The sequence below is a fragment of the Dermacentor andersoni genome, chromosome 7, assembly GCF_023375885.2.
Source record: "Dermacentor andersoni chromosome 7, qqDerAnde1_hic_scaffold, whole genome shotgun sequence".
NCBI lineage: Eukaryota > Metazoa > Arthropoda > Arachnida > Ixodida > Ixodidae > Dermacentor > Dermacentor andersoni.
In genome coordinates this window covers 25738495-25751377 of record NC_092820.1, presented here as the reverse complement: position 1 = coordinate 25751377, position 12883 = coordinate 25738495, and the positions used below count along the sequence as shown (strand labels likewise).

Below are 12883 nucleotides of genomic sequence, written 5' to 3'. Positions count from 1 at the left end.
GCAACCAGCTCGCCACGACCAGTGACCACGGGCGTGCCTCAGGGTAGTGTGTTGAGCCCCTTCCTGTTTAACCTCACCCTCGCTCCCATCATCGAGTGCTTGCCGAAAGCTGGTCGCTTCCCCGTGCGTGCGGTTGTATACGCGGACGACGTCGGCCTCTACGTGCGGGGGCCGAGGACTGCCATTGCTGAGATGCGCCGCGAGCTGCAGGAGGCCGTCGACTCTGTCGCCGGCTTTCTACGTGCCATTGGATTGCAGCTATCGTCAACCAAGAGCGAGGCGTTCATGGTGCACCCTCACGCTGCCACACGCCGCTACACCGGCCGCGTACTCGTCGACGGTGTTCCACTGTGTTGGCAGCTGACCGTGCGATACCTTGGCCTTACAATAGACCATCGCCTCACTTGGCGTACGGCTGCGCGGCGTCTACGAGCCGAAACACTCCGTATTGAGTGCGCGATCCGCCACCTGCTCGCGCGCGGAGACGGCAGCCCCCCATCGTTCGCGGTCAGTATGTACGGTGCGCTGGCGCTCTCGCGTGTGCTTTACGCGCTGCCGCTGTGTAGTGTGCGCGATTCGCAGTGGCGCAACATCGACGGCGACCACCGCAGAGTGCTACGGATGTGCCATGGCCTCCCACGAGCATCACGAGTGGCGGAGACGCTTGCAGAAACCGGCGCTTGGCCTCCCTCACTGACGGCCGACCTCCGCGCGCTCGGCCACATCGAGCGCCTCTCCAGTGCCCCCGACGCGAGCCCTATCCTGTCGCTGCTGCGGCAGCTCCCCGCATCCAGAGTGGGCAAAATGCTGCAGCTCTTCGAGGAAATTATGGCTGACCCGCCGGCTCCACCACCAGACTGGCTGCCTCCGAGCCTCGCCGCGCCCCTGGACGTGTGTCTCGAACTGCCAGGCGTCCGCTCCAAGCACCGCACGCCTCTCTGCGCCATCATACAGGAGGCTGCAGCGAGGATACAAGACGACCTGGCAGGGAGAGCGCACCTATACACGGACGGCTCCGCGGCTGCTGCCTGCTTCGGCCCGAGCCTCGCCATCGAAAGCCTGTGCCGCCTGCCCTGCCGAGCCAACTCCACCATCGCTGAGCTCGTGGGAATAGACCTGGCTGCGGACGCGCTCGAGCAATCGCCGCATATCGCCCGCGCGGCCATCCTCACCGACTCGAGGCCCGCCTTGCAGCAGCTGCTCCTGGAGGAGCGCGCCCCACTGCTAGCCCAGCGTGTTGCGTGCAGACTCCACGCCTTGCAGCAGCGAGGACTGGACCTACGTCTACAGGGGGTGCCCTCGCACGTTGGCGTCGCCGGGAACGAGGCCGTTGACAAGCTCGCGCGACGCGCACACGATCACAACACGCCGATCGCGCAGCGCGTCAGCTCATTCGACACCGCGCCGCTCAGAATTCGCCGGGAGCTCGCGCTGCGCCATCCCGACAGCCGGGTGGCACGGGGACGCCCGCCACGCCATCTCCCGGAGGCTGGCTTCACTAGGCGCGAGCGCGCCTTCCTCCTCGCCTTGCGGACCGGTTCCGTGTGGCCCGCCGAGAGGAGGCATCGCTTGCAATGAGCGCCCTCTCCCCTTTGTCAGGACTGCGGCGCGACTGAAACGTTGGAACACTTGATCTGTGAGTGCCCCGCTCTCTCGCCCGCGCGATCGACACTTGCGCAAGTGTACCGTGCGCGGAACTTACCGTGTGCGACACTGCACGACCTGCTGCATCTCTCGGGCTGTATTTCGCAACACAGGCGCCTTTTACGCCCGCTCTTGGTCTTCGCCGAGGACGCGGCACTTCAAAGCCGCCTGTAAACATGCCCCACGCACGGCCTTACCGCGTCGGCTGCCGCCGCCGCGTTTTTCTTTCTTTCTCATCCATCTTTTAATTCCCCCTTTTCCCCTGTGCAGCGCGGTTGAGGTGTCCTCTGCGGAGAGACAGTTACTGCGCTGCACTTAATCCCATATTTCCGATCTCCTACTTTAGAATCTCTCTTTGCAGGTCGCGTGAACACCACCTCCCCCGTATAAAAAAACCCGGAGTTGCGAGGGAATTTTCGTATTCCCATCGCGTTAGTTGTGCCGTTCGCACCGTGCACGACATGCCTCCTCAGCCGAGCGGTAAGGCCGTGAAGAAGGCCGGCAAGGCGCAGAAGAACGTGCGCGCCACCGACAAGAAAAAGAAGAAGCGCCACAGGAAGGAGAGCTTCTCTATCTATATCTACGAGGTGCTGAAGCAGGTGCACCCGGACACTGGAGTCTCCAGCAAGGCCATGTCTATCATGAACAGCTTCGTGAACGACATCTTCGAGCGTATCGCCGCGGAGTCGTCCCGTCTGGCTCACTACAACAAGCGCTCGACCATCACGATCCGGGAGATCCAGACTGCCGTGCGTCTGCTGTTGCCCGGCGAGCTGGCCAAACACCTCCCTGGCTCGTCACCTCTCCTTGGTTTTCGTTGGTCCAACAGACAACTTTACTATCACCGAACGCAGTCGATTTGGTTTTGACGAAGTTTTACATTCTCTTCGACAAGCTTCGTCATCTCCATTCTCGCTGGATAAAGCCGCGCCCCTCTCCGACTAATTCATGGTGGACTCCCGACCTCACTATTGAACGCAAACGGATCCGTGCCTTCCGTCGGCGCTTCCAGCGCACCACTGACCCGCTCCTTCAACAGTCGTTTAAGGCTCAGTACTATGATGCCCACGCCGAATACAAAATGCACATCGACCAGGCTGAATCTGCAGCCTCCAAATCTATCTGTTCCGACCTTTCCAAACGCAGTCTCTTTGGCCTTCCTTTCCGCATCTGCTTCGACAAACTTTCCCGTACCAACCAACTCCCCTCCCTTCTTTTACCCGATGGTCGTCCCACATGCAGCGTGCTTGAGTCGGCTCGCTTTCTCCTTAATGCTCATGGGACCCACGACTCTCCCTCCACAGATAATGACGACCACGTGCGCCTGCATCAAATAACTGCCACGCCTTATTCATCCAAAACTATTGATCTCCCTTTCACTATTCCAGAAATAGAACATGCTATCAATTCAGGCAACACCAACGCCGCCCCAGGTCTAGACGGACTGACTCTTCCCATGCTCAAGACGATTTTTTACTATCACCCGTCCTTTTTCCTCTTCATTTTTAATCATTGTCTCAATCTCTCCTACTTCCCCACTCATTGGCGCAAAGGACGTGTTATCTCTATTGCTAAACCCAACCGCTCACTCGACTCTCCTTCATCCTACCGCCCTATTGTTATGAATTCTTTGTTTAGTAAAATTCTCGAAGTCTCCTAAATTCCCGGCTCTACTTTTTCCTTCACTCCAATCATTTACTTCATCCGCGTCAATTCGGTTTTACACATGGGAAGAGTGCGACCACCGCTTTGTACCGTCTCAGACAAACTCTAAACACCTACAAAGACCGGAAACAACACGCAATTCTCATCTGCTTAGACATTAAAGGCGCTTTTGATAGCGTTTGGCACCCTGTCGTCCTTCATTTTTTACGCTCGCACAACTGCCCTTCCAATCTGTACCACCTTCTACAATCTTTCTTAGAAAACCGACAGATCATTTTCCGTTCGCAGACTGGTCAGGTGTCTGCTACGCCTACTTTGGGCAGCCCTCAATGGTCACCACTCAGTCCACTGCTGTGGAACATTGTCATTTATGGATTGCTTGACCTCCCCTTTCCACCGGACGTGGTTGCGCAGGCCTATGCAGATGACACTGTCATAGTGCTCTCAGCAGACAATCGTCGCGCTTTAGAATCCAAGGTAGCTCTTACTCTTAATCTTATCTCGACCTGGGCACAGCGTACGAAACTCACCATTAGTACCGACAAATCTTCCTGTTTATACTTCCCCAATAGCCACTCTGCTTCCTCTTGCCGCACCCGTCTTCCCATAGCTCGTTTTATAGGATTTCCCCTCAAATTTCAGTCGAATATTAAAATTCTTGTGGTCATCTTTGACACCCACCTAAACTTTAACGCTCATTTAACGAATCTCCGTACAAAAGCAGACCTTCTCTCTTCCCGTCTTCTCCTGTTCGTTCGCACGCATTATTCGATGGCCCCTTCCGCTCTCCGTCTCCTCTATAATCAGGTTTTACTTCCGTCCATCCCATATGCTTCTCCCGTCTGGTGGCCAACGTTCCCTACTTCACAGTCTAAAATCAAAATATCCTCAATCCAACGCACCCTTCTGCTTCCAATCACCGGTGCCTTCCGCACGACGCGTACCTCGTCGCTTCAGGTTCTGGCTAACACACCACCGCTCCATATTGAATTAGACCGTCTAAACGCCTACTTCTCTTTATTTGCACTCAAAACGCTCACATTTTATGGTCCTGACTCCTACAATCCGGTGCTTAACTACCCCATGAACCCTTGGGACTTTCATCCAAGCATGAAATCTCGTTTTACCCATTACCGCGTTCGACTTCAAGATGTACCCTTTGTAACCACTATGCCGGCCTATCATCTGTATACCGACGGCTCCTACACTTCCCAGTCTGCAGGCGCCGCTTTCGTACTTTATAGTCCAACAGGCCGCATCACCAAAGTTGGAAAATTTAAACTTTTTGGTGCCACTTCATCTTATGCAACCGAAACAGCTGCTATACTGGAGGCATTAGCCTATATACAGACTTTGCCCCATTTCATTCCTCTACACATCTACACCGACTGCTTGTCCATGCTCACTACATTGAATACTTTCACGACAACAAATCCCTCTGTCAGGCAAATCAAGCAGCTCCTTCAGTTCATCTCTAACCGGCGACGGGTATCACTTTTCCATGTACCGGCACACCAGGGCATCGAGGGAACCGAGATGGCGGACTTCCTCGCCAACTCCGCCGCTTCCCATGGTGTTTCTCGAACCCTCCTTGTCGCTCCCTCCTCTATCAAATCAAGGATGCGTACCTATTCCTTCGCCCAGTGGAATGCTCACTGGACGCGAGAGAATAGCGACACTGCACTCTTTCAATGGATAAAAAACGTCAATCGCATTCCCTCTTTCTTTCCACCGAAACGACCCATTCTCCACCTCCCCTCCGCTCATGGCCGCTTCCCTTTCTATAATTTCCGCTTTCACCTTTTATCCCACAGAAACTGTGCCTGTGGTAATCCTTGCACAGACTTGCTTCACTACTTCAATAACTGTCCCCTTACATCTCACATTGCTAATCCCCTTAAAGAGAATCTCCCCTCTACCATTACACCTGATCGTTACCTCTCCTTTCTCACAGATCAAAGAAAGCGCGCACTTCTTATTCGTCTATATCGAATCATTTCATCGTTCACTTTCCCGGACTCCTCCTAATTCTTTCTACAATCATACCTTTTCCTTAATTGGTTTCCTTTCCCTCCACTCTTTCCCTGTCTCCACTTTATATCCCTCCCACCTTGCCCTTCGCCTTTCGTCTTATAGTGTCCTTGGTTATGCCAACCAAGGTGGAGCTTGTCTCCGGGGACACTATGGACGGAATGGCTGCTTTCTTCTTTTGGCAGTTTAGCTTCTCTTCCCATCCTTCTCTGTGCCCTAGATACACCTTCTGAACCTGCCTGACATCATTTTCAGCTTTCTTGCAGATTTTCTGTTGACCTGCAGTCCAGTGGATTCTGCAACCCCACTGCTGCCTGATGTCAAGTCACCCCTACCGGAACCATCCGGTTATGCCAATACTCCTCCAGGCCGGTGCAGTCTGGTCTACCGGAAACTCTGCACCGCTTTTCGGAATCCTGATGGACCTGCTGGCCTCCTTGGACCATGCTCTCTTAAGACATCCTAGTTCCTTTTCCCCCTTTTCCTCCTACTCAATAAAAAATTGGACGCAACGAGGCCTCACCCGTCCCAAGCCGATGCAGACAAGTCCTCCGCCGTCCTATCCCCTCCTGGTATGCATAAACATTCTCTGTTGGTTTACCTCGGTTTTTTTTCTTAATAATTCGCTTTACTTCAAATTACATTTTGGGTTTCTACCCCTCTTCATTTAATTTTGATTGGCTTAAAGCTGCTATACCTTGGTGGTGCGGCTTTCCCTCATTTTTATTTAGATTATTTTTGTTTTACGAGGGCCTCAAAAATACGCCGTGTCCGAGGGCACCAAAGCCGTCACCAAGTACACCAGCTCCAAGTAGGCGACCGAGCGCTCGTCCGCCCAGCCAACACCCAACGGCTCTTCTCAGAGCCACCCAAAGTGTCTGCATTGGCATTGGGATGTAGTGAGAATCTCGACAATTCCGTCCGTTCCCTCTGTTCGACGCTTCCTCGTTTAGAAAAAAAAAACCCCGACGCGCGCGCTGTCGGACAACGCGTTCTCATTGCGACAGCGCGTGTGTGCTAAAAGTTTTGTAGCAGAAACGCACAGAACGCCATGCGCTCAGCACAACAACACAAACAAAGCAAGTATAGGGCGCGTGAGCCGACTCCGCGCGAGGGGCCACGTTCGCCTGCACTAATTACCACGGCGCGTGTTTCGCACACCTAGGCTGATGAGGCGGTCGTTGTTGCACATTCACTTAATTCTGATGTAGCGTAAGCTTTAAAAGCAGGCAGCCCTCATCCCCCCCCCCTTGTTTTTTTCACATTTTATTTCTTCTTTTTTCGGTCGACGCGCATTTGCGGGTCCCGAGGTGTGCCTCTATGGCTGCTAGAACTAATGTCGGTCGCTGCGTGTGCTAGAATGCCCACTCGGCGGCCGCCCACACGTATAGAGCAGTGCTCCGGACTGAAATTTAGAGCCGCGTGCTGTCGGTGCCGCATCGCTGTAGCAGTGGCTGGCGAGCGGAAATGGGTTAGCACGTTCACGAAGCAGCAGCGCGTAAGGGAAATTTTACGCTGTTATTACAAATGTAGTAGTAATTTAAAGTGGGAAAAGAAGAGACGCGCGCGGCTCACCGCGTACTCCACAGCGGTTTCGCGCGCGTCCTGCGTAGCTGCCTTCGTACGGGCTGGGGGCGATGGGAGAGGGAGGAGGTCGGAGCGCCGCCAGCAGTGCCCTCGCTCTCTTCCGTCCCCTAGAATGCTGAATTGGGCTCGCGCGCGCGTCTTAGGCTGATTTCGCTGACGTTATCTGCGAGGCTACGTAAGCTATCGCGACAAAATTTGACGGTCGTGTAGGCACCAGTCAGCGGTGCCTGCGTGCGAAATTTGAAACGCCTGAGGCGAACGGAGCATGAGCGCGCCCTGTTTTGCTACTAGTGATCAAGTGAACGATGTTGGCGCGGCCGAGTTTGAAGTTGTGCGCGCGGTGTGCTTTGCGGCAATGACCAGGGTGCACTTGCAAGCGTAGCCGAGCTAACGGTGAATAGCACGAGTAATCACAATTATGGGAACACAATAAAGTGGTTCCTGGGGCGCGACACGAGCAGCGAGTGCGTGCAACATACCACAATAAGATTGTTGACACGTTTGTTTTTCTCTTGGCGAGTTGAGTAAAAGAAGAAGGGAGGCGGGTTGAACATTCGCCTACGTTGCAGTGTGAAACGCCAAAAAGAGACAACATAAGAAAAACAAAAGTAAACTCTGCGATTCTGTTACGAAACCACTTGTCTTGAACTCAGTGCGTGGCCTAAGCAGGGCTCAGTGCAGCAACCAGCGACTCACTCGCGAAGAGAGGCCGCGCTGCCCGTGAGCCAATCGGCGCGCGTTCATCCTCCTCGCCCTTTTTTTTGCGGCGCGGCTTCCTCGCTCAGTCGCAGCGCAAGGTGCAGTCCTGCGAGCTCCGCCGTGGTGGAGGAGGCGCGGTAGGAGAGCCGGCACTGCCTAGAGATGCCAAGGTCCGGAGCAACACAGGCGGCAGCCGCCGAGCCGTCGACGAGGACGGAGCCATCAGCATACAGATGCGTCCTCCCTCCCAGGTCGTCCTCGATCCTGGCAGCAGCCTCCTGCTGTACGGCGCAGAGAGGCGTGCGATGTTTGGAGCGGACGCCCGGGAGGTCGAGACGCACGTGAAGTGGTGCGCGCTGATGAGGCGGTGGCCAGGACGGCGGTACGGGCGGTGTGTCAACCACGAGGCTGTCAAACAGCTCGCACACTGTTCCCACACGAGACTGGCGTAGGGAACGGAGTAGGAACAGGATGGGGCCGGCGTCTGGGGCACGGGAGAGGCGCTCGAGGTGGCCGAGAGCACGCAGGTCAGCCGTCAGGGAGACAGGCCACGCACCAGTCTCGGCGAGCGTCTCCGCGACCCGCGACGAGCGAGGGAGACCGTGGCACATTCGCAGCACTCGACGATGGTCACCGTCAATGAGTTTCCACAGCCGGGCACTGACACGGCACAGGGGCAGCCTCGAGGAGTCGCCGCACATCACCAGCGCGGCGATTCTCTGCGACTCGAGGGCCGCGCTGCAGCAGCTGCTACTAGACGAGCGCGGGCCGCCCCTTGCACAGCGCCTCGCCTGCCGTCTGCACGCACTTCAGTCGAGCTGCGACCTACGCCTGCAGTGGATACCATCGCACGTCGGCGTCGCGGGGAACGAGACGGCGGACCAGCTGGCCAGACGCGCGCACAACCCATCCACCGTGCTCACAGCTCGGGTGAGCTCACTCGACACAGCGCGCCTCCTCTTCAGACGGGAGCTGGTGCTTCGCCATCCCGACGACCGAGTTGCAGAGGGGCGACCGCCGCGCCATCTCCCGCAGACTGGATTCACTAGGCGCGAGCGCGCCTTCCTTCTCGCCCTCAGGACCGGTTCTGTGTGGCCCGCCGAGCGGCGGCATCGGCTGCGCGGAGCCCCCTCTCCCCTATGCGGCGACTGCGGCGCGATCGAGACACTGCAGCATTTGATATGTGAGTGCCCCAACTTTTCGATTGCGCGCGCTTCTCTCGCCCGTGTTTACCGTGGGCACGGACTGACGTGTGACACTGTGAACGCTGTCCTGCACCCCTCGGGCTGCCCCTCGCGACACAGGACGCTACTACGCGCTCTCCTGACTTTCGCCGAGGCCGTCGGCCTCGCCGACCGCCTCTAACACTTCCGTACCTCCTTGGCGCGTTGCTGCTGCTTCGGTGCTCTTTCCTCTTCCTCTTTCTTTCCCTACTCCCCTTGCGCAGCGCGGTTGAGGTGTCCTCTGCTGAGAGACAGTTACTGCGCTGCGCTTAAACCCCATTCTTCCTTCCCCAACCAAGAATCACCTTCCTCAGTCGCAGCGCAAGGTGCAGTCCTGCGAGCTCCGCCGTGGTGGAGGAGGCGCGGTAGGAGAGCCGGCACTGCCTAGAGATGCCAAGGTCCGGAGCAACACAGGCGGCAGCCGCCGAGCCGTCGACGAGGACGGAGCCATCAGCATACAGATGCGTCCTCCCTCCCAGGTCGTCCTCGATCCTGGCAGCAGCCTCCTGCTGTACGGCGCAGAGAGGCGTGCGATGTTTGGAGCGGACGCCCGGGAGGTCGAGACGCACGTGAAGTGGTGCGCGCTGATGAGGCGGTGGCCAGGACGGCGGTACGGGCGGTGTGTCAACCACGAGGCTGTCAAACAGCTCGCACACTGTTCCCACACGAGACTGGCGTAGGGAACGGAGTAGGAACAGGATGGGGCCGGCGTCTGGGGCACGGGAGAGGCGCTCGAGGTGGCCGAGAGCACGCAGGTCAGCCGTCAGGGAGACAGGCCACGCACCAGTCTCGGCGAGCGTCTCCGCGACCCGCGACGAGCGAGGGAGACCGTGGCACATTCGCAGCACTCGACGATGGTCACCGTCAATGAGTTTCCACAGCCGGGCACTGACACGGCACAGGGGCAGCCTCGAGGAGTCGCCGCACATCACCAGCGCGGCGATTCTCTGCGACTCGAGGGCCGCGCTGCAGCAGCTGCTACTAGACGAGCGCGGGCCGCCCCTTGCACAGCGCCTCGCCTGCCGTCTGCACGCACTTGTGTGTGTGTGAAGTGATTTTAGAGAAGGAAACGGAAGAGATGAGTGCAGCGCCGTAACTGTCTCTCACATGAGGACACCTCAACAGCACTGCACGGGGAAGGGGAATGGGGTGAAAAAGGTGAAGGAGAGAAAGACAGGACGAACGTGGCAAGGGCAAAAAAAAAAAAAAAGGAAAATGCGAGTGCGAGGCTCAGAGCCGCGCTCTCAAGCGCGTCGCATTGCAGAATTCCAGCAGTGCCGAAAGAGCGTGCTTCACGATGGACGAGTGGGCTGCAGGGAATAGCAGCGCGGACGCCGTATCGCAAGTCAGTCCCAGTCGTCGGTAGACTGTACACAAGTCCGTGCGCTCCACACCAAAGACAGGGCAGTGTAGTAGCAAGTGGTCGAGCGTCTCCAAATCGCCGCAGTTGCCGCACGCGGGGCGGCCCGTCCCCTGCAGCCTGTGCGTTCTAGCAGCCGTCTTGTAGCAGCCGACGCGGAGGCGAAGCAGGAAGGAGCGGTCCGCCCGGGAGAAGCCCGCGCGGGGGAGGAGTCGAAGTGACGTAGTACCTGCGGCGACGCGCTCGTCCGGGTGCTGCGCGCGGAGCGCGCGCAGAACAGTTGTTTTCGCCACGTCGAAGTCGCTGACCGAGGTGGAGAGGGGGAAGCGACAGGAATGAGCCTGCCTTGCGAGAGTGTCGGCGGCTTCATTCCCTTGCAGGCCAATGTGCGCCGGAACCCATTGCAACGCCAAATCGCAGCCCTGGCTGACGAGATGACGGAGCTTTGAGCCGATGCGCTGCACCAACGGGGGTCCAAGGTAATCCCTCGCCAGCATACACAGTGCCGCGCGCGAGTCCGAAAGGATCGCGGCAGAAACAACACTGCACTGCTGAAGCAGGAGATCAGCTGCTAGGTCGATCGCAGCAAGCTCGGCCACCGTCGACGACGACACTACACGAAGGCGGCACTGCCGTGTAGCACAAATATCCGGCGCCGTGCACGCTGCAGCACCGGAACCATCACTCGCCACTGAGCCATCGGTGTAAACAAACAGCCGGCCCCCCAAGCGCTCGTGCAGAAGTGCGGCCGTTTCCTGCTGCATTGCACAAACAGCTGTTCGACGCTTGCACTTGACGCCCGGCACCGTGGTGTTGACATCGAGTAGGGCGGAGGCGTGAGGCGAGACCGGCAGGGGTAGGAGTTGCGGCGTCGACGCGACGAGTGCGCTGAACTCGGTGGCACGCCGGCCCATACCCGAGCCTTCGAGGGTATGGAGGCGACACACGAGGCGTTGTCCCTGCAGCGAACGTTGAAGGCGCTCGATGTGGTTCATCGCTTGCTTCCGTGCGCGTAGTGAGGGCGGCCAGTCTCCCGCTTCGGCGAGGGTCGCTCCCACTTGCGAGCTGCGAGGAAGCCCGTAAAGCTGGCGGATTACGGTGCGGTGCTCCATATCGATCGCCCTCCAGTTGGCGGCTCTGACGTTGGTGATGGGCAGTGCATAGAGCGCACGCGACGTTGCGACCGAGTTGTAGACTCGGAGCGCAAGTTGCGGTGTGCATCCACGACCACGGGCGAGCAGGGAGCGCGCGGCGCCGGCCACCTTCTTCGAGTCCTTGCATAGCTGGGAGACGGCGGCGTCGAAGTTGAGCCGGCAGTCGATGTTGAGGCCGAGATAACGCACTTTTCTCTGCCACGGGAGGGGGTTTCCACGCAGCACGAGTGGCGGTACTTCGAAGCGCGCATGAGAGCGCGGATGCACCAACAGCGCCTCAGTTTTTGATGCCGAGAGCTGTAGCCCTATGCTGGCGAGGTGTTCATCCACGGCGTTGATCGCCGACTGCAGTGATTCTCGTACTGGATAGCCGGGGTCCGTGGGCCCGCACGCAAACAGCGCAATGTCGTCGGCGTAAATCGCCACACGGACTTCGTGTGCTGTGATCTTCGGAATGTAATCAGGGAGCCTTGCCAGTGCCAGGTTGAAGAGGAACGGGCTGATAACGCTACCCTGTGGAACGCCGGAAGTCACGCTTCGGGTGGAGCTGAGCGCGTTGCCAACTCGGACTCTGAGCGTGCGGTCACTGAGGAAGGCCGCGACGTAGTCGAAGAGGCGGCCGGTGATATGCAGCTCACGTAGTGCTTGCGTGATGGTGGTATGGGGCAGACCATCGAATGCGCCTTGCACGTCAAGCAGCACGAGATATCCAGCCTCACGGCGACTTGCCGCGTGCTCGAGCGTAGCCACAACGTCCGCGAGCGAGTCCGCTGTTGAGCGCAGTCGCCGGAATCCACTCTGTTCGGGGGCGAAAGCGTCGAGGGCGGAAGCGATCCACTCAAGGCGGTGCAAAGCCATGGCCTCCAGTGTTTTGCCGGCTACCGAGGTAAGGGACACTGGGCGGTACGAGCTGGTGTTCGTGGCCGCTTTGCCACGTTTGAGTATGGGCACGACGATCGCTTCCTTCCATTCAGCAGGGATGATGCCGCTGCGCCACACACCGTTGAATGCCTCGAGCAGTGAAGGTAGCTGCGCTGTATCGATGTTCCTCAGGACCTGATGTGTTAGTCCGTCGGCGCCTGGCGCGGAACGTCGTTGACGCGTGCTCAGTACCCTTCGTAACTCACTGAGTGTAAAGTCCGCCGAACACAACACCTCGACATGCTCCAAAATTGCACGCGTAGGAAAATAGCGCAGGGGAGCGAGCAGTTGAGCCCTGTTGTACGGCGGGAGTGTGCAGGCTGCACTCACGGGGCGTGCAGCAGGAGACGGCGGGGCGAAGAAATCCGCGAATAGTTCTGCCAGTTGCTCGGTGCTCAAGCCCTGCGCTACTGCGATGGATAGTGCAGGGTGGCGGGGGATCTTTGGATGAAGGAGGGCAGCGAGAATGCGCCAAGCGCGCGACTTGCCGCGACTGTCCTCCAACGACACACAAAGGCTCTGCCAGCTCTGGTTTCGGCGCTGCCTGGCGTGACGGCGGCAAGCAGCGTCAAGGCGGTTATATAACGACCAATGTTCCA

General features: G+C 58.0%; 1 protein-coding gene across 1 annotated transcript; it reads left to right on the top strand.

Annotated features, from left to right (window-relative positions):
• The first annotated feature begins 8265 nt into the window (after nucleotides 1-8265).
• Nucleotides 8266-8991, top strand: LOC129385949 (uncharacterized). Its single transcript, XM_055073138.1, has one exon. The coding sequence runs from the start codon at nucleotides 8266-8268 to the stop codon at nucleotides 8989-8991; it is 726 nt and encodes a 241-aa protein (XP_054929113.1).
• Nucleotides 8992-12883: the final 3892 nt, after the last annotated feature.

Coding starts and splice junctions, on each gene's coding strand:
- LOC129385949 (XM_055073138.1), top strand. CDS start 8,266: ATGAGTTTCCACAGCCGGGCACTGACACGGCACAGGGGCAGCCTCGAG.